The 21,977-nt window shown below is 45.0% G+C and overlaps 1 protein-coding gene across 2 annotated transcripts in view; it reads left to right on the top strand.

Moving 5' to 3' along the window:
• The first annotated feature begins 3,061 nt into the window (after positions 1-3,061).
• The window catches only part of Foxk2 (forkhead box K2), a 38,809-nt gene continuing 19,893 nt past the window's right edge, over positions 3,062-21,977 (top strand). The window contains exon 1 of one of the 2 annotated variants that reach the window (XM_050130445.1): positions 3,062-3,548. In XM_050130445.1, coding sequence (XP_049986402.1) covers positions 3,157-3,548 — 392 coding nt within the window. In that variant the 5' untranslated portion in view covers positions 3,062-3,156. The remainder of the gene's footprint in view (positions 3,549-21,977) is intronic. The other variant, XM_050130444.1, reaches the window with a different exon arrangement.

Consider the following 21,977-nt stretch of genomic DNA (forward strand, 5'->3'; position numbering starts at 1 on the left):
TCTCAAACAACAACAACAAAAACAAAAATAAAAATAAAAACAACAAAAACCAAACCAGGCGATGGCAGTACATTCCTTTAATCCCAGCACTCAGGAGGCAGAGGCAGATAAATCTCAGTTTGAGGTCAGCCTGGTCTACAGAGCGAGTTCCTAGACAGACTCCAAAGCTGCAGAGAAACCCTGTCTCCAAAACAAAAACGAAACAACAAAAAACCCAAAACAAACAAAGATGAAGGCAAAACCCAGAATATTTTTTAAGATTCAGTCTGAGGTGTATATTGTTCAGGTATTTCCCTTGCCTAGCGTTTGCAAAGCCCTAGGCCCATCCTGAGCACCAAGTAAGCAGGCACGAGAAGCAAACGCCTTTATCCCAGCATTCGGGAGGTAGCATTAGAATGAGAGTTCAAGGTCATCCTCAAAACATTCAGTATTTTAGGCCAGCCTGGAGTAGATTGAAAGGAGGAGGAGTAGGAAGCAAACCGTCTCCCATGGTGTCTCACTAATGTCTCTTCCCAGTCACTTCACGTCATTGCCAGGTCTTTATAATGTCAGTCAATTTTAGCCCCTCCATCAGGTGTCAGGATTTTGGGGGTTGGTTGGTTTGTTTTGTCTTTTTTTTTTTTTTTTTTTTGAGACAAGGTTTCCCTGTGTAGCTTTGGAACAAGTCCTGGAACTAGCTCTGTAGACCAGGTTTGCCTTGAACTCACAGATATCTGCCTGCCTCTACCTCCCAAATGCTGGGATTAAAGGCGTATGTCAACACCACCCGGCAGGATTTTTATTTTACATTTGTTTTTGGAGAAAGTATTCCCACCTATTGAGGTGATACTAAACACACTTCTGCCATTTTGTAGCTGTGTATTTATATAAAGCAGTATTCCTAGCAGTGATAATCATAAAATCAAAATTTGCTGGAGTATGCATTAAATTTCAGTACTTGGGATGCAGAGAAAGGTGACTCTGAGTTCCAGGCCAGTCAGGGCTACATAGTGATACCCTGCATACAGATCAAACTGAAAATCATCAAAGATGCTCTATGTCTTGCAGGATCAAACGTTCAGCATATGAAGCAACTGAAAATCATCAAAGATGCTCTGTGTCCTGCAGGATCAAATACTCAGCTGGGTGGGGGTGGGGGTGGGGCTTAGGAAGAATTATATGCGGGTGGATCCTGGGGACTCACTGGTCAGCTAGCCTTGCCCAAAAGGTGAACTCCAGGTTCATTGAGAGACCTTGCCTCACAAAAAGACAAGGAAAATAAACATTGGGGAAGACATCCTGACATCAGTCCATGGTGTCCACACATCCTGCAAGAGAGAAGCATTCACTCATATATATATATATATATATGTATATATATATATATATACACACACATATATATGTATATATATAAAACTAGACAAGCACATGGACCCTATTAGTATGCAAATTTGCTTTATGCTAATAAAAGCTAAACATGTATGTTGAATAATTGCTCTAAAATAAATATCTTTATAATTTATTATAAGTGTTTGGTTTGGCCAGATATGGTGTGGTATGTGTCTTTTATCCCGACACTTGGCAAGCAGAGGTGGGTGGATCTCTATGAGTTCTAGGTGATCCTGACCTACATAGTAAGTTCCAGGCCAATCAGAGCTAGAGAACAAGACTCTTGCCTTTCTTCCCCCCCAAAAAAAACCCCCAAAATCAACCACAAAAGCCAAACAAAGCAACGTAACTGTATGTTTATTTTGTATACCTGTTATTACCAGGATTGTGTAAAAAATTATTGGACAAAAATTGGTGGAGAGTGGAAAAAGATTTAGCCCTGTTATAGGTAGATGCTTGAAGCACAGTGCAGCCTCAAAACGGCCCTGGGCTCGAACATGTATAAAGCAGAAGCTCAGTCGCTGTCAGTGATGGCGAACACTTCTTGCTCTTGACTACGCATTGTCCTTTGACTGCGTTTTGTCTCTAGACGTTTACCTATTTATTTCCATGGTTATCTCTACATCATCTACAATCCCTCAAATGAATGTTTAATGAAATGGCTTTCTTCCATATTTATAGTACAAAGCAGTCAACCTTTAGAAATTTGTACGGTGATTAGTCATCTATATGTCAAAAAAGACATGGCAATGTTATAGAGACACGTTGATTGTCATTACATTTATCGCTGGGACACACAGAATGAATTAAAATGCAAAACGTTCTGACGCCTCTCGCCCGGGGCCGCTATTTAGAAGCTCTTGTGCAGAGTAAGTATAGCCTGCTCTCAACTTCTCCACTATACGGTCCCTGACCTGAACTCCTTTTGTGCCTCAGTGAGAGAACACTGCATCGCATCAGCCAGCACCTAGGGGCCACCATGTTGGTGTGACGTTCCTCATGACCACGTGCCTCCCTTAGCAGAACCAAAGCAGGTGCATCGCTGCCCTTCGGTCCTGGAAAAGACACTGGGGCCTGAGCTTCGCCCCTGTATGGCACCGGCTTCTTGAGCCCCTCACAGCCTGCTCGATCTGCACGGCTCTGCTGTTCTCAGGCCCCCGTGATGGTTTCTTTTTTAAAGGAGTGATGGGCTGGCTGGCTCTCTCTGTCTCACACTCACACACACACTCACACACACACGCTGGCAAAACGTTCAGATTTGCAGTCATTGCTATGAATTACTGAGTGCAGAACTATACACCGGGGTAGTTTTGAGTTGCAGCCGTGCGCTGTCACACTAGCCGTGCAGCGTGCGGGACTCGACGCAAGCCTAGGGTGCAGTACGAGCGTGGTCACCGGCTCTCCGGGCGCGCCCGCGTCCGTCGTGACCTTGGACCCCCGCTCACCCCGCGAACGCGCGCGGCCCCACGCCAGCTCCCCATCCGCCCCGGGTTTTCCGCGCCGCCGCGGCCAAGCTGCGTCGCGCGACGCCGCCGGACGTGCGGGCGCTCGGCGGCGCGGCTCACCATTGGCCGGGCTCGGTAGCCCCACTGCGTGCGCCGCGCCCATTGGCCAGCGTGCCCGTCCGTCGTCGGGCCCGGCGCGCGGCCGCGCGAGCTCCCGCCCTCGCAGCTCTCTTCGCCGGCCGGCGGTCTCCGCGACCGTGCTCGGCTCGCGCGGCCCACGACCGCGCCCGGGCCTCGGCCCGCCAGGGCGCCCGCGCGGATCGGCCGGGCCTCGCAGGCGATGGCGGCCGCGGCGGCGCTGTCGGGCGCGGGCGCCCCTCCCGCGGGCGGCGGGGCCGGGGGCGGCGGATCCCCGCCGGGCGGCTGGGCCGTGGCGCGGCTCGAAGGCCGCGAGTTCGAGTACCTCATGAAGAAGCGTTCGGTGACCATCGGGCGCAACTCGTCGCAGGGCTCGGTGGACGTGAGCATGGGCCATTCGAGCTTCATCTCGCGGCGCCACCTGGAGATCTTCACGCCCCCGGGCGGCGGCCATAGCGCGGCCGCCCCGGAACCCGCGCAGCCCCGGCCGGACGCGGGCGGCGACTTCTACCTGCGCTGTCTCGGCAAGAACGGCGTGTTCGTGGACGGGGTGTTCCAGCGGCGCGGGGCGCCGCCGCTGCAGCTGCCGCGCGTGTAAGTGGCGGGCGGGGGCTGCGGCCTGGACCTGACCCACGCTGGCCACCCCTCGGGAGGGAGGGACCCAGATCCTGGGGGGCAGGCAGGACCCAGACCCACCACCCCAGCTACCTACGAGCGGGATCAGACCCTGGACCAGACCTCTGGTCACCCTTCCGGAGGGAACCTGACCGCTATCCAGGAGCAAGGCTAGATTCAGCACCAGGACCAATTCACTGATTGTGACCTACAGCCAGAATCTAGACTTAGGGACCCACCCTAGTTTAACGCCCACTACCCGAACTGGACCACATCCGCAGATTCCACCAGGGATGTTTAACCTGCTGGCCCCCTTATGTCAGATCCCATGCACTGGTATTGCAGCCCACAACCCTTTGTCCAGTCTGACATGGGACTCCCAGGACACAGACCGTCATTTCTGCCATTAGCCACCGGCTCTCCCTCCCTTCATCACCTGTGTTGGTGGGTGGAAGTTTTATGGGCTCTCAGTGCCTTCTGGGAGTTTGCATAAGTTGTTATAACCATCAGGGAGGTCGCACCTAAGGGAGATGTTAAGCTGTGTGTGGTAGGAAAACTGACCCGAATTTAATACCCAACTTAAATCAAGAATAGGTATCTTGTTACTTTTTCTTGTTCACATTTTCAGTGGCAAAAAATTTTGAGGGCAGTGTCTTAAGCCTAAGAGTAATCTTTTCCCAGTTTTTTTGTAGCCAAAAAATAGAAAACTTCAAACATGAAGGATTTAAAATCTGTCCAGAACCTTAGACATCTGGGAAAACTGGATACTTTCAGCAGTTTTTTTTGTTTGTTTGTTTGTTTGTTTTTGTTTTTAAAGCATCTCTAGCCAGGTGTGGTGTCTACAACCTGTAATCCCAGCACTCTGGAGGCCGACACAGTAGGTAGAAATTTGAGTTTCCGGCTCAGTTGGACTGTGTAATAAACTCTAGATCAGTTTGAATTGCATGGCAAGACACTGTCTCATAAAACTAAAATCAAGAACAAAAGGTGTTTGGTTTTTAAGGACTTGTCACAGGTCACATAGGGTGACAAGGGAGCCTAGTAGGGACTGTCAGTCGTAGTACAAAACAATTTCATTTACTTCTTTGGTTGGAGAAAGTTGTTGTTTGCTGTGCGTGAAAAACAACTTTGCTCTCCAGGAAATGCTAATTATTCCCCAGGGTTCCTTTTCTAGATCTTTGCTAGTGTAGCTTTTGCCATAGACTGAAGTTCTTATCGCTTTCAGTTTTTGGAGATAGATAAGAGCTGTGCTTTTAAGTTAGGTTGATATGTGTGCCATATATCATAGCCTTGGAAGGGTGTTCCAGTATGGGACACTGCTGGGCTGCAGAGCTCACTTTTAAGAAGAATTTACCAGTCTCTGTGGTTCAGGCACTTGTTGCTCTTATAGAGGACCTAGCTTCAATTTTCAGCTTGTCCACATTATAGCTGCAACCTTTGGTCACTCTTAGGTGTCAGGTACCCTCTTGTGAACGCGGTGCTCACCAGGCATGCACATAGTGCACAGACACATGCAGGCAAGCACCCATCCACTTAAAACAGAATACATTTAAAATTACATTTGTTGCCAGGTATAGTGAGTGGTACACACCTTTATTCCCAGTACTCAGGAGGCAGAGGCAGGTGGATCTCTGAGTTCTTCAAGGCCAGCCTGTTCTACAGAGAGTTGCAGGACAGCCATGCTTATCATAGAGAGACCCTGCTCCAAAACAAACATATATAATGTTTATGCGCGTGCCTTCCTTACATCCTCCACAGCACACAGGGAGGCCAGAGGACAGCAGTTTCCCCAATTGTCAGCTGTGGCCGTGTGAGCCTTACCAGTGAGCCGTCTTGCTGGCCTACAAGTTCTTTTTTATTGTTATTACTTTTTCAAATTTGAAATTAAATTAAAACACTTTAGATTAAAGAAAACTTGTGAGTGTGTGTCTGTGTGTTGGTATGTACATGTTGAAGGCATGTATCCTCGGGCATCAGGATCCCCTGGAGCTGGAGTTAGGGGTGGTATGAACTGACAGGTGCTGGGAACTAAACTCAGGTCTTCTGAAGGAGCAGTGCGTGTTCTTACCTGATGAACTGTCTCTCTAGCCCCAAATTATTTTTTAAATCTGTTCTTCAAATTTCATTATTACTTTACGTGTATAGATGTTTTACCTGCAAGTATTTGTCTGTGTACCATTTGTTTCTGGTGCCTTCACAGGCTGGAAGAGGGATTTGGATTCCCTGGCGCTGGAGTTAGACAGTTGTGAGCTGCCATATGTGTCCTGGGACTTGAACCTGCGTGCTTTGGAAGAATAGCCAGTGCTCTTAACCACTGAGCCGGCACTCTAACTGCCCAAATTCTTTTTAATGGATTTTAAACAAATACACACACATGTACATACACTTAAAAGGGAGTGTAAAAGAATAATTGTGCTGAGGCTGAAATGGTTTTTATTTTTATGTTTTTTGAGACAGTCTGACTATGGAGACCAAGGTGACCTTGAACTGGATGGAGATCTTCCTGTCTCACCTGCACCTGGTGTAAACACTTGTTTGTTTTGTTTTCAGATGTGTTATTCCTCTACAGGCCAAGCAGACTGGGAACGCAGTGTGGTGTTAGGCTGGCCTTGAACTCTTAGTGAGTCTTTTGCCCCAGCCTTTCTCTCTTTTTTTTTCTTCCCCAAACAGTATTTCTCTATGTAGCCCTGGCTGTACTGGAACTCTGTAGACCAGGCTGTCCCCAAACTCAGTGTTCTGCCTGCCTTTGCCTCCCAAGTGCTGGGATTAAAGGTGTGCATCACTACAGGTTCCACTAACTCCAAGTGCTAGGCTCTATGGACTGCCACGACTGCTTGGTTTTCCTGTTGAAAATCACTGTACATTAAAAAAAAAAAGCAGTCCATGGTTGATCTCTTGTTTAAGCCATCATGATTTTATCTAGTTCCAACTTTTACATCTTTACATTTTGTAGTTTACTTAAAAATTCAAAGAGGTGCCCGGCATCTTAGTGCCTGCCTCCCAGCACTTGGGAGGAAGAGGCAGGAGGATCTCTGTGAGTTCCAGGCTAGCCATGGTTCCAAGTGCCACCCTGTCTAAGAAAACAAAATTCAAAGATAATTTAGAAGAATTATGAAGTGCAATAGTTTAGGTTTAAAGTGTGATTGATTCATTGGAAGAGTATATTCTGTGTGTATTTGGCATATCCAGGCTCTGGTGAATATCTTTGGTACTCTGGTTGTCTCTGCAATGGCCAGTGAACCCTGTGCCCACTGTGGATGGGTACTTGGGACTCAGTATTGCATGGCAACAACAGGGGAATGTGTTTTTCTAAAAACAAACCCCCACATGATTCTGAACATCCTTGTTCTTCAGTCATGTGTGCAAGGGAATCTATAAGGGAAATGTGACATTTTAGTTCTGAGACCCTGTGACTCGGGAAGCACTGGTGTTCTGGATTCAGTTCTCTTGGGGCTCCTGAAGGTGGGCAGGTGAGTGGGCCTATAGCTTGGCATTGGAGTAGAGGGCATCCGAGCTGGGAGTGACCTTAAGGGGGAAGTGGGTTTATTTGGCTGGTGGGACAGTGCTTTCACTTTAGTGAAAATGCCCCCCAGCCCAGGCTCAGATAGTTGAATATTGGGTCCCCTGTGGGGACTGTTTGGGGTGGTTGAGGAGGTGTGCCTTGCAGGGATATGTCCCTCAGGGTAAGCTTTTGAAATTAAAAGCTTCTAGTTTTGTTTTTTCTATTTCAAACTCATGGTTCAAGATCTGATCTCTTAGCTTTCTGCTCCTGCTGCCATGCCTGCTGCTGTACCTTACGCTGTAGTGGTTTTTATCCCTTTAGATAAGATCATTCTAGAATAAACTCTTTCTTCCCTAAGTTGCCTTGTTATGGTATTTTATCACAGCAATAGAAGAGTGCTAATACAGTGTAGTAAAGAAAGTCCTCTTAGAGGATGGGTCCCTTGCTGCACAGTGCCTAAAACCATGGTGGTGGCGCATGTCTTTCATCCCAGCACTTGGAGGCAGAGGCAGGTGGGTCTCTCGAGTCCGAGGCCAGCTGGTCTACAGAGTGAGTTCCAGGACAGCCAGGGCTACACAGAGACACCCTGTCTCCAAACTCCCCCCCCCCCAAAAAAAAGAGAAGAAATCAGTGTGACCATAAAGTTTGGGGTTGTTCCTGTTGTCGTCATGGTAGCAGACTTAAATATAACATCAAAATAAGCAATTTTTTTGTTGTTTGTTTAGGCAACTTTTAAAAAATGTTTTCTTTACAATATATGTAAGTGTATGGGTGTCAGATTCTTCAGGGCTGGAGTTACAGGTGGTTGTGAGCTGATGTAGGTGCTGGGAACCAAACGTGGATCTTCTCCAAGAGCAGTAAATTCTCTTAATCACTGGGCTATCATTCCAGTCTCACCCTGATTTGAGAGTCTTCTGTTTTGAGTTGATTTCATTGGTTAATAAAGGAACTGCCTTGGCCCTTGATAGGACAGAAAATTAGGTAGGCGGAGAAAACAACAGAATGCTGGGAGGAAGTGAGGCAGACGCCATGCCTCTCCTCTCCAGGGCAGACGCATGAAGCAAGCCGCCAGGTCAGACATGCTGAATCTTTCCCGGTAAGACTGGTGCTACACAGATTACTAAATATGGGTTAGGCAAGATATGAGAGCCAAGAAGAGGCTAGATATAATGAAACCAGGTAGTGTTTAAATGAATACAGTTTGTGTGTTGTTATATTGGGGCATAAGCTATCCAGGTGGCCAGGAGCTGGGCGGCAGGAACGCAGCCTGCAGCTCTCACTACACCACCCCAACCCCCAAATAAGTTCTTTGTTTTGTTTTCTGAAACAGGGTCTTTCCACATTGTTCTAGAACTTAATGTGTAGACCAGGCTGGCCTCTAACTCAGAGATCTGCCTGACTCTGCCACCTGAGTGCTGGGATTAAAGGTGTGTGCCACCACAGCCCAGCCTGGCCCAGGTTTTTTTTTTTTAAGGTCTGTTTGTTTGTTTATTTAATTTTATTTGTGGGTGCTCTATCTACATGTAACCTTTATGCCAGAAAAGGGCATTGGATCCCACTATGGATGGCTGTGAGCCATCATGTGGTTGTTAATGCTGTGATTGTCCCTCTTGGCTTCTGTCAGTCTCTGTTTGCTTTTTATTTGTATTTTTAAAATCCATATTTATATTTATACATGAGATCCTAGAACATAACCTCTTTCTGGGAGAAGTGGGCATTTGAAGCTGAGTTCTATAAGCTTTGAAAGTCATCTCTTGCTTTCCAGGTGGCACAGCAGCTTAGGGTACCCTGGGGGTGGTTGGTGACATGCTATTCTCAAGAACAGCCTGGCAGTAAGTTACCCTTTTGCTGCCAAGATTAGAGAGGCAAGAGGGCTTCCTTGCTGTCCACAGCACTTTGTGGTCTGTTGTCATTATCTTCTTGAGTTCTAATTCCTCTTCTCACACAGTTTTTTTCCCCCTGCTAGTCTATTAGATTCAGTACCAAATCCCCCAAAGACTTGCAATCCCTAGAAATGGCACAGCACAACTGCCTGGTAACAGTTGTTATTTGTGCCATTAATTGCTGGTTTACCACGTTACTCTTGAGCAAACATGCTCAGGTGCTGGTATAGTAGGATGGGATTCTAGCTGGATGTGGCTCCCTCATCTGCTCTCACCCCGTGTTCTAGAAGGTCCCTCTGTATCGCCAGTTGCAAAAGCACAAGGCAGCTTTGTGCACTTTTGGAAATACTCCAGGAGAGGATGTGGTAGTGAGTACAGACTTCTCCATTGGGAAAGTGCAACTGTTTCTGTTTTCTTTTTAAACAAGAGAGAGAGAGGGTTTCTAAAACAAGTTAATTTCTAAGGAAAACAATTAGTATTTTGGATAATATTTTTTTGTTTGTTTGTTTTGTTTTTGTTTGACAGGGTTTCTCTGCAGCTTTGGAGCCTGGCCTGGAGCTAGCTCTTGTAGACCATGCTGACCTTGAACTCACAGAGATCCACCTGCCTCTGCTGTGATTAAAGGTGTGCACCACCACCACCACCACCACCACCACCACCACCACCACCACCACCACCACCACCACCCGGCTTGGATAGTACATTTTTTCCAGTTCTTATTTTATCTTGGTTCTCTCTCTCTCTCTCTCTCTCTCTCTCTCTCTCTCTCTCTCTCTCTCTCTCTCTCTCTCTCGGCAGGTTTTCTCTGTGTAGCCATGGCTTTTCTGGAACTTACTCTGTAGACCAGGCTAGCTTCAGACTCACAGAGATCCTCTTGCCTCTGTCTTCCAAGTACCAAGTGCATGTGCCATCACCGCCTAGTTTATGTTTGATTTTTTTTTTAAATTTGTTTTTAGTTTATGGCATTGGTATTTTGCTTGCATGTATGTCTGTGTGAGAGTGTTGGATTCCCTGGAACTGGAGTTTCAGATAGTTGTGAGCAAGCATGTGGGTGCTGAGAAATGAACCCAGGTCCTTCGGAAGAGCAGCCAGTGCTCTAACCGCTGAAGCATCTCTCCAGCCCCGCTTATGTTTTTGTTTTGTTTTGTTTTTAAGCAAAGGCGATTTATACCATCTTAAATAATGACAATATATTTGTCAGCTTTCATGCTTCTGGTCTTTTGAATTCACTAATTTAATTTAAGTGAACCATGATCTGTCACAGGCACATGTTGCTCTTGCTGTCACTCAAAGCATGTGTTGAGCATCCTATCAAGTTGTTACCTCTCATATCCCAGGAGTGGTGGCACAGGAAGATGTAAGGACTCTTCTTGAGACTCAGCTTCATTGAGAGGTACTACCTTCCTTCCACATGGATTTGCAGTGTGTAGCTACTTTGAAGCAGATTCTAGGAATTCTTTAGACAGTATCTGCTTTTTGCTCTAATTGACCTTTTGACAGAGCTTGTCTACCTTATATAGTGAAAGCTGTAGTAGTCCAAGAAGTGGTTCTGATGTCTCTCCTCAAGACTTTAGGCAATGTAGACATGTTTTCTAGGCATATGTAGAAGGCTGGTGTACTGCCATGCAGAGATTGAAGGCCAGGGATGCTGGCACAAATTCCGCAGTACTCAGGACAGATCCCCACAATGGATGACAGTCCCAGGTGTCAGCAATGACAGTTTTCAAAACATGCGTGGGCACATGTGTGTGGGGGCACATATGTAGACTCACAGGAGGACAACATAGGGAACTGGTTTTCTCTATCATGTATGTGGGTTCTGGGATTACACTGAGATGTCTTTATTCACTGAGATATCCTGTTGGCCCTTGACAGATTAAAAAAATACACATGTGTTATTTGTGGGGAACTAATGTGTGTCATGGTACATGTGTGGAGGTCAGAATAACATTAGGTGCACATTCTTGCTTTACAGTGAACTCCCTTGAGACCTAATTCTCTTTCAAACTAGATATGCCTGTAACTTATGGGAGAGACATCTCAGTTTTGCCCCACAACAGTATCTGACTTGTGCCTATAACAAAAGCTGCTCTCGTCTCGTCCTCTTCTGTCTGACACTTGAGCTGGGCCTTGTGGTTGAGGGAAGGACCTTGGTTCTAGAGCTGAGAATTGAGTGCTGAAGATCCTCTTTGTTAATGATTCTCAGCAGACTCGATGAGAGCCTGCTGAATTTGGGGGGAGAGGGAGGAGGGTTCTTTGTAGAAAATCTGAAAAGATTCCAGGGTCAAGGTTAAAGTTAAACATTTGTAATGGTTATGTTGAAGCCTCAAAAGGTGGTTCCACTGTAGCTTGGAAAAATATTATTGTAGTTATAAAAAGAACCCAAAATCCCAAACTCCAAGTTACTGTGTTTCTGTGTTGGTGTTATCCAACTAGACCCCTACCTGCTTTCACCATAGTATGCCCATTCTAACCCTGGAGAAGGAGCCTAGGAGTGTCTGATTGGCACAGCTCTGTCCCATGGCCGCGGTAGCTTTGGTTTGTTCACTAGACAAACTTCTGTCCAGTTGATTTTAGTGTGACATAGTCTTCTGGGCACATTTATGGTTACTGAGGGTTGGGTCTACATTGGTTGGGGTTTTGTTTTGTTTTGTTTTGCTTTGCTTTGCTTTGCTTTGCTTTGCTTTTTTGAGACAGGGTTTCACTGTATAGCCCTGGCTCTGTAGACCAGACTGGCCTTGAACTCACAGAGATGCACCAGCACTGCCCAGCTGTTTTATTTTTTGTTTTTTAACCCGAGTTCTACTTTTGTCACCCTGGTTTACTGCAGGGAGAGTGGACCGGTTAGGTGTGCATAGAGTCATCATAGCAGCAAGCGACAGCTATCCAAGATACTGAGACTCACGCAGCTGCAGTAGCAAAGCTCATCTCTTGGTTCTCTCTTAAGTGGATATAAACAGGTTTGCTAGAGACACGAGAGGAGTTGTGAAAATGCTACGTTTGCCATTTCCAAACTGTTAGAGGCGTCTCCATGCCCATCTGAGCCTGGTGTGGCCTCCGTGGCTTAGGTTAGCTGTGCATTCTGATTTTTTTTACAAAATTATTTATTTTATGTGCATTGGTGTTTTGCCTGCATGTGTATATGTATGAAGGTGTTGGAACTCCTGGAGCTGGAGTTACAGACAGTAATGAGCTGCCATGTAGGTGCTGGGAATTGAACCTGGGTCCTCTGGGAGAGCAGTCAGTCTTCTTAATTTCTTCAGCCCCCATCCTGGCTTTTTAATGAGTCTTTGTCTACTTTGCCCACTTTTCTACTAGAGCATATCCTAAATATACCTAAATAACCATTCAGGTCCTGAGTATATAGTCTGTGGATCTGAATGGCTCCTCTTCAGGTTCTCCTCTTCCTGGAGTTGTGACCTGTGACCTCCTCTAGGTCAAGGGACTTAATGGGACTCAGGTGTGTAGCACAAATTCTAGTTGGTCTTTCTTAAATTTGTTTTTTAAATTAATTTATTAATTATACACACACACACGCCAGAAGAGGGCATCAGATCTCATTACAGATGGTTGTGAGCCACCATGTGGTTGCTGGGAACTGAACTCAGGACCTCTGGCAGAGCAACCAGTGCTCTTAACCTCTGAGCCATCTCTCTCTCTCCAGCCCTCTAGTTGGTCTTAATAATTAAAACCCAGAATCAAATATAGAGGTTAATGCTGAAGATCAGAGAACCAGAGAGGCCAGCCACTAGAGAGTTTTTTTACCTCTACCAATTCTCAGATCGAAGGGGCGATTCAGTCCTCGGGCTGCATCTCCAGACTCCCTGTCTCTGCTAAACCTCAGACTGCACTGAGCTCCTCTCTCCTCCCAGCCAAATCATTCCTGTCTCTACCTCCCTAGTGCTGGGTTAAAGGTGTGTGCCACCACTCCCTGGCCTCTAGTGGCTTAACTCTGCACTCTGATCTTCGGGCAAGCTTTAATTGTTAAATCATAAACAAAACATCACTACACAGGTGTTTACTAGTGAATTGTTCAAGGTAGGCATAAAGAAAGATATGTATGGGTATGTACAAAATGCTATATGTAGGTCAGAGGATACACATGTATACATACATATATGTCAGAGGACAGACCATGTTGGTTCTCTCTTCTGTATGAATTCCAGAGATAGAATGCAGGTTGGCAGACGTGGCAGCCAGTGCTTTTACCTGTTGAGCCATCTCACCGGCCCTTGATGTATGTAGGCTTTGTTTTATTTTATTTTTAATCTTATTTTGAGACAGGGTTTCTCTGTGTAGCCCTGGCTGTCTTGGAACTTGCTCTGCAGACAAGACTGGCCTCTAACTCAGAGACTAGCCTGCCTCTCCCTCCTGAATGTTGGAATTAAAGGTGTGTACCACCAGCCCATCAATACATGCCTTAGAACATAACATAACCTTGTTATCAATCTTGACTATCAGCATTGGAAGTCATGTTCTCCTTGTAGTTTGCTGGGGGGGTTGTTGGTTGGTTGAGAGCCATGTGAACCTTTCATTTAGTAACTGAGATACTTGAGCATGTATCTGGCTGTTATTTTGATAGATCATCTGAAAGCCAGTCTTCCCAGTCTTGGAATTGGGTTTGACGAGGCCCACCATCATCTCTGGTTAGTCTTGCACTTTGCCTGGGGAGCAACCCAAGTGACTTATTTACATTCTAGTGTAAATATCATACATACTGATACTTTGGAATGTCTTGATTCCCAGAGAAGGTCTCAAAGCCCATGCCTCAGGCAGTATCTTTTGTTTTTGGACTAAATTAATTTGTCTAAAGCACTGAGGTTTGGTGGTTTGGCTTGAAGTTTTTTCTTTTTTTTTTTTTTTTTTCTTTGCTTTTTACTTGAGTTCTTAGGGTTGGAGCAGAAACAGATTTGGAGACTGCCTTCAGCTTCTACTGGTAAACACTCAAAGTTAGAAAACGTTACTAGGAAAGATGACCGCACTGCAGGTGGTTGTAGGTCAGACACTGAATGAAGGGCTGTCAGCTGACCTGTGAGTAGGATTGCAGTCTGGTTTTTGGAGTTGTCTGAAGAAAATTATGTCTAAGAGGTCTGAATACGTTTTAACCTGAATTGACTAGATGCTGATATTACCTGTCTGTCTGTCTTTTGCGTTCTGTTGCTCTCACTGTTTCACTCTTGTGATGGCCACTGAACCAAGACCGACACAAATCCTGGAAAGCTGTTTCACCTCCAGCCCCACCCCGCAGGTAGTCTTTTAAATGATCAAATTGTATTTGAAAATCTGTGATAATACTTGTTATAAAGAACTTTGAAAACTCCCTGAAGTAGATGGAGTTTGTAGAGGTGCTATTCTGTGAAAAGTTTCTGTAAGCAAAAGCATAGGGCAAATACTGACCTAGGCCACTGTGGACAGAAAGAAAAGTTCAGGGCTGGAGAGATGGCTCAGAGGTTAAGAGCACTGGCTGCTCTTCCAAAGGTCCTGAGTTCAATTCTCAGCAATCACATGGTGACTCACAACCATCTGTAGTGGGATCTGATGCCCTCTTCTGGCATAATACATATAGTTAGAAAACTCATACATAAAATAAATAATAAATAAATTTTTTTTTAGAAAGGAAAAGTGTATTTAGGGGAACAAACTGCTGGGTCTTGCCAGTTTTATGGGGACAGGTGTGTGTGTGGGGGAGCCAGAAAACCTTGGGGCTAGAGTGAGGACTTTAATCTGTTACAGACTAATTTGGCTTAATCTGGAACTAGATGCCCTTTGTTGGAGATAGTTGTCTGTTGGAGACAGATAAGGGAACTAATAACTTGCCAGGCAAACAGGAATTCACTTCATGAGATTGCTGAGGGATGCTGGGTCTACGTTTTTGTTTACCTCATAGCAGTCCTGTTACCCTGTTAAGAATCCAGCCTCAGGTTAGCCCAGAATGTCATTTAGGATATTGTCAGTGGCTTTGCCATTTTTAGGACCTGCTTTGGACTTAACAGTTAGAATTTGATTTAAACAGTAGAGACCCTGTTGGAGGTGAAATGTATCCTGGCTGTGTCAGTATTTGTTATTTGTTTTGGGTTTTGAAACAGGGTCTTCCATCGTAGCTTACTTCGGCTGACCTCAGACTACTACCAGTCCTCACCAGCCTCTGGAGTCCTGGGGTGCCAGGCTCGTGGCCACACCCAGTGCTCATTTTCCAGTCACTTTGTGACTTGCTCTACACGGATCCCTGTCTGTTGGACAGGGTGTGAATTATGTTGTGTATACACATTCTCTCCCTCTCTCTCTTCCAGGATTTGATTCTTATCGTCCATGTAGCGGCTAATAACCTGGAACTTCAGTTCCAGGGACTCTGATACTCTATTCTGGCCCTGCATGAGCGTAGTGCCTGCAAGCAAAGTATTCACACATATAGAGTAGAAATTAAATATTAAAATAATGATTGTGTTTCTAGTCCTCGTAGCCTAGATAGACTTTACTATTGTTTTAGATTTATTTATTTTATGCATATGAATATTTTGCTTGCGTGTATGTTTGTGAGCCATGTGCATATTTGGTGACCACAGAAGTCAGAGGCATCTGATCCTATGGAGCTGCTGTTGGGAGTGGTTGTGAGCCACCGTGTGACGTAGGGATCAGCCTTATACAAGAGCAAAAGTTGCGCTGAGCCACAGAGCCATTTCTCCAGTGTTAGGTGGTTTGTATTTTTGTTTGTTTGTTTTTCAAGACAGGGTTTCTCTGTACAGTCCTGGCTGTCCTGTTACTTACTCTGTAGACCAGGCTGTCCTTGAACTCAGAGATTTGCCTGCCTAGACCTAGTGCTAGGGTTAAAGGTGTGCACCGCCCACCACTGCCTGACTGGTTTTGGGGTTTTGTGTTTCCTCTTCAGCCTGTTTATGGACTATGAAGCTGTTCTGTTTTCTAAGTCTGCATTAGTTACTTTTCTTGTGCAGTGATGAAATATCATGGCCAAGGCAATTTTTAGAAGGAAGGGTTTGTTTGGACTTACAGTTCCAGAGGGATGATAGTCCATTATTATCATGGCCATGGTGGGGAAGCAGGGTAGCTGGAGCAGCAAGTGGGAGAGTTCACACCTTTAACAAGCAGAAAGGACAGAGGGAGGGAGGGAGGGAGGGAGGGAGAGCATGCGCACTAGAAACTGCATGGCTTTTAAAACCAGTGACACACTTACTTCATCTCCTAAGCCCGCCACAACTTTGCCAACAGCTAGGGACCAAGTATTCAAATACCTGAGAATATGGGGGACATCTCATCCGAACCACCACATTGTTTTAATTAACAATGTCATCTCACTCCCAAGGAGGGAAATGTCCTTGACAGTCCTCATCTGCATTTCTGGCTAAATTAGAACAAATGGATTAGAGTTAATAATGCTCACAGATTAAGATTTTCTGTTTACTGTCTTTGAATTTTATGTTTTTCCTATGATAAGAAATCAAGACCTGTTTTTTAAAATGTGTGTTTGGCGTCTGGGATTATAGGAAATAAAATCAATTTGGGCTAGCAAGATGGCTCATTGGATAGAGGTGGTTACCACCAAGCCTCAGCATCTGAGTTTGAGTTCAGTCCTCAAAACCTACGTAGTAGAAGGGGAGAACCAACTCTCATCACTGTGGTGGACACTTCTTCTTTCAGATAAATAAGCAAAAATGTCAAAAACATAAATTAGCCTAATAAAGTTTCTGACAAAGAGCTGCTTGCTCACTATGGAGATTAAATTCTTTGTATGAACTGATTTTGTCCATCAGGATCTGAAATTTTAAACAGTTTAAGACAGTGTCAAGGGTGCAAACCTAGTGGGCTTTTGTTTTGTTTTGTTTTTCTTTTTGGGGGTGGGGGGGTTTGGTTAGTTTTTTTTGTGTGTTTTCTGGTTTTGTAAAAGAGGATTGCTAAATTTGCTACCCAGGCCTGTCTCAGACAGGAAGAGAATTTAGTTCTTCATTTTGACTGGGTTGATAATATTGTTTCTTTTGGATTTTAGGTGAATGGAAAATGATTCTTGTCTTGGGGGCAAGGGCATAGCCTGGCTTACTGTGTTCTGTTTTCTGTCCTGCCCCTGTAGATTTTCTGTACTAAGCAGACAAACTCCTCCTCTGTAGAATCTCCTCATGAGGCTAAAGTTGGGCATGTCATAGGAACAGTTGGATCTTGGGAAATAGGACTAAGGAAGATGAACTGCCGTTTCCTGTTGTCAGGTTAATACATAAAGGGTAACTCATGAACTCTCTTTTAGAATGAACTTCTGTTTGTTCATTTTGTATTACTAAGGGAAGGGATTGAACCTAGGTCTTCTTAGATCCCAGGCAAACATTCTACCAACTGAGAGCCTTTTTAGCCCTAGAATGGAATTGTTTTGTTTTTGGAGACAGTTTCTCTGTGTAGCCTTGGCTGTCCTGAATTTACTCTGTAGACCAGCCTGGCCTCAAAACCCAGAGGTCTCTGTCTCTGTCTGTGCTGGATTAAAGGTTTGTGCCATTACACCCACCTCAAAATGTTTTTTTCTTTTTAATAGATGTTTTTTGAGTAGTTATAGGTTCAGTGTGTTAAGGGTAAAGAGATTTCCTTTAATACTTTCTGCCCAGTGACTACAGATCATATAAACTATGAGTCAAGATTTTGTTTAACCCACTGGGTAGTAGCTTGTACTTTGGTCTGGTAGTGTGTGAGCCTCTGCTCCTGGCTCTGACACATGCCGGCCAATAGAGGGCAGGAGTTACCAGCTTACTGCTCTGCTTCTCTGGATAATTTTGGGTCTGCTGTGAGAGTGATCCAAGATAAGTATGCAGGGGGCGTTTGTTGCCTGTCAGTAGCAGTGCAAATACTAACTAGTGGTCTAGGACAGCAGTTTAGGGGACTTGCTCCTTTTCGTATAGTCATCTCGTGTGCCTCGTTAGAGAAATTCTGTGAGGAGTGGCACAGTGTTAGAATCCACTGGAAACCTGCGGGTCTGGTGGACTAAAGAAAAGTGGATGTCGCGTGTGCTGTGTGTGATTCCACAGTCCCGAGCACCTTGTGATCCAGACTGTTAGACTTCTGAGGCAAAAACACAAGGATGTTCTCACTAAGTGGGGCAATTGAAGGCTATAATTAACTCTTCAATGCAGGTCAGATGGGCTGCCAGGGGATTTGAGGTTAGGTTGTCAGAACCTTTGCTTTTAAATTTGGACAAGGGACTGCAGACCTGTATAAGATACAGGGCAGGAGGAAGGAAATGCTAAGGGTGGCATGCTCTTCAGCGTTCTTGTTCTTTCTTCCCGGTTTTCTCTTTAGTCCCAGCCCTTCCGTAGCCTGTGGGTTCATCCTTGTCCTCCCTACTTCTCTGAATACACAGAACTCCTTAGCTGCCCCTCTTTCTCATTTGAGCGTTTCTCTGATCCCTCTGAGTCATTGCCGTTGCTGCTTTTCTGAAATCCAAACGCAGAAGTATTCTGTTCTGGGTGAAATTTAGTGAAAGCCACTTGTGTTAGGATGCATATCATCAGCATCCTTCACACTGCCTCCTCCTTGGCTCTGGACCACTGTCCTGCATTCTAAACCATGCATTAGGTGTCTTTGCTTTTGAATGGATATAGAATAAAGAATGGACTCTGAGGTAAAGGGATTTGAAAGTTGCTTATGAAAATAGTCTGTGTCTTTAACATTTTTTCTTTCATTTCTTCCCTCCCTCCCCCTTCCTTCCTTCCTTCCTTCCTTCCTTCCTTCCTTCCTTCCTTCCTTCCTCTCTCTCTCTCTCTCTCTCTCTCTCTTTCTTTCTTTCTTTCTTTCTTTCTTTCTTTCTTTCTTTCTTTCTTTCTTTCTTTTTTTGAGACTGGGTTTCTCTGTGTAGCCCTGGCTGTCCTGGAACTCAGTCTGTACACCAGACTGGCCTTGAATTCTTTTGAGATTCGCCTGTCTCTGCCTTCCAAGTGCTTGGATTAAAGGCGTGCACCACCACTGCCTGGCTTCATGTCTGTAAACTTTTAAGAATGTGAATTTAGTACAATTTATTCTATTCCAGATGGACACATAAAATAGTTTTATCTGGAATTATTATGGATAATGCTGCTGTGAATATTCTCAAGTGCTTCCGTGTTAGTCTGTGAGAAAAGATCTCATGTATCCCAGACTGACTGACCTGGGACATAATATATAGCTCAGGATGACTTTGAACGCCTTCTGATCCTCCTGTTTGACTAGTAACTGTTACAATTATAGGCATACACCACCATATCTAGCTCTTTGGATAGATTTTAAGTTAGGAAGCTTTCTTAAAATTTTATTTATTCAAAGCCAGGGTGGTGGTGGCACTGGCCTTTAAGCACTCAGGAGGCAGAGGCCAGTCTGGTCTATAAGAACTAGTTCCAGGACAGACTCCAAAGCTACAGAGAAACCCCATCTCAAAAACATCACAAAAGTTTATTTATTCAAAAAATTTATTTATTCTTGTTAGTATTTATTTGTTTATTGAGACTAAAGTACCATTCTGTGGCTCATACTATCTTGGAACATCATATAGTTCAAGCTGGCCTTGAGTTCTTGGTAGTCCTGTCTCAGCTTTCCAGTATCACAAGTGTGTGAAACCATACAGCTATGCCTAGCTGGTTTTGTTCCTTTGTAACAGGGCCTCTATGTCTTCCAGGCTGGTGTGGAGCTCTCGATGATCTTCCTTCCTGCCTCAGCCTCCAGGAAAGAATTTTTGCATTGCTTCTTTTGAGACAGTCTCACTGTGTAACTTTGGCTGACCTAATAAAAATTTGCTGTGTAGACCAGGCTAACCTGGAATTTACAGATATCCACCCACCTCTGCCTTCACATGCTGTTATTAAAGGAATACACCACCACACCCAGATAATGGATGTTTTTGTTTATTTTTAATTTATTTTAATGTGTATGAGTGTCTTGCCTGCATGAATGCCTGTGTACATGGTGAGTCTTGTGCCCATGGAGGTCAGAAGATAGCATCAGGCCCTTCCCTGAAACTGATGTTAGATAGCTGTGAGCTGCTGTGTGGATTTTGGGTACTGAGCCCAGGTCCTCTACAAGAGCAGCAGTAAGTGCTCTTAACCATTGAACCATCTCTCCAGCCCCGAAAAGGATGTTTTTAAATAGAAATTTGCTGTTGTTTTTGTTTGAAACAGAATATCTTCATGTAGTCCTTGGACTTGCTCTGTAGATCAGACTGGTCTCCAGCTCAGAGACCCACCTGTCTCTGCCTCCTAAGAAAATTCTAGTGTATATTTTTAGGTGAGCTCATGTGTGTTCCTGCTGGGTTTGCTCCTTAAGCTTTCTATTTCCGACTACGTGGTGGTGCACACCTTTGCCTTGTGTGGTTAGAGCCATGCTGGGGGGAGAAAAGACACTGACTGTATTATAGTTCAGGTGCTTTGACATTTTCTCTTTTGATTGCTGGCACTTTAGCAGGTACCTGTAGTTTGAGTTTGCTTTTCCCTGCTGGCTGCTGGCTTGGAGGATCTTTTCATGTGCTGATTAGCCATTCCATGGAGTGCACAGGTGGTGTGAAGTGTTAGGCGTGAGGAGGGCTAATGGCATTTGTCACCATAGGTGACTGAGTGTGGAGGAGGACAATCTTGTTCACCCAGAGCCAAACATGCACAAACTCTTGACTGCTGTGTAATCATCAACTTTATTAGTGATGAGAAAAAAACACTTCTAGACCCTTACAGGTAAAACAAAAGTAACACTTTGTCCAGTGTGCCACTCCAGAGTTAATGTGTGCGTCCTAAAATGTGTCAGGGTGGTTTTCAGGGTTGGGGGAAGAGGACACCACTGTGTTCTGTTTGTTTTTAAATTAATTGTTGTGTGTCTGTGAGAATGCATGCTTTTCACAGAACATGTGTGGGGTTCAGAGGACCGTTTCCAGGAGTTTATTCTTTATTTCCACCCTCGCTTCTGGGGTTCAAGCTCAGGTGATCAAGCCTACACAGCGGGCACTTTTACCCACTAAGCTATCCTGGCTTGGCTGGTTGCTATTTTAAGTAGGCTTTCTTTGAAGTATACTTCATATAGAACAGAGCAATCCGAATGTGAGTTTGAGTGATGTTCGTGTACATCCTGAGAGTGCCCATCGCAGTCTGAAACTAGAGCATCAGTTCACCCTCAGAGTTGCAGGCATCACCTTCCTGTGGGAGCCCAGGCAGTTTCCTAGATCAGTTGTGTGGTTTTCAGATTTCATGAAATGGAGTCGGTGGAGCAAACTCTTGTGTTGACTCTCTTTGAATGATGTTTTTGAGATGCACTTGTGTTACTTGCATGAGTGGTTTTCCTTTGCAGTGGTTGAATGGCATTCTGTTGCATGGGTTCATTCTCCTTTTGCTGGCTCTGTGTCCTGTCATCATCTCCTGTCTGCTCTACTTGCTCCTCCTGTTGTCCTCCCCTCCCCCGTTTCTTCTCTCTTCTTACTGGTTTGAAACTAGAGCACATACATGCTAGACACATACACTCTTACTACTGAATTAATCCCTATCTTTGTACTCTTTATTTTGGGATTGGGGGGGTCACACTCTATAACCCAGGCAGGCATTGAGCTTTTGATCCTTGTCTCTGCTTTCTGAGTAGCTGACATTACAGGCCTGTACCATAGAGCCAGTTTTTCTGACAAGTGGTCAGGCAGAGCAGTGGGTAGAGAGAGCTCTTTTCAGAGTCTTTGTTAATGGAATTAGGGGACAGAATTGCTGAGATGAAAAGTTGAGAAACTCAGAGCTGGTGTTGGTGGCGCATGCCATTAATCCCAGCACTTGGGAAGCATAGACAGGCAGATTTCAGTGAGTTCAAGGCTAACTTGGTCTACAAAGGAAGTTCCAGGACAGCCAGCACTGTTACACAGAGAAACCCTGTCTCAAAACAAAAGAGAAACTCAGATGAGCCACTCACATTGCTCATCACAAGCCACTGGGACACTGCACCAGCTCCTGAGAGTCTTTGAAATCAAGGCTCACTGTGGAAAGGTACCGCCCACTAGTATGTCATTCATTCATTGTGTGTGGGCCTCCGATTAACTAAGGGCCA

This window comes from Alexandromys fortis, unplaced genomic scaffold (assembly GCF_014885135.2).
Source record: "Alexandromys fortis isolate MF-2015 unplaced genomic scaffold, M_Fortis_MF-2015_v1.1 scaffold_349, whole genome shotgun sequence".
NCBI lineage: Eukaryota > Metazoa > Chordata > Mammalia > Rodentia > Cricetidae > Alexandromys > Alexandromys fortis.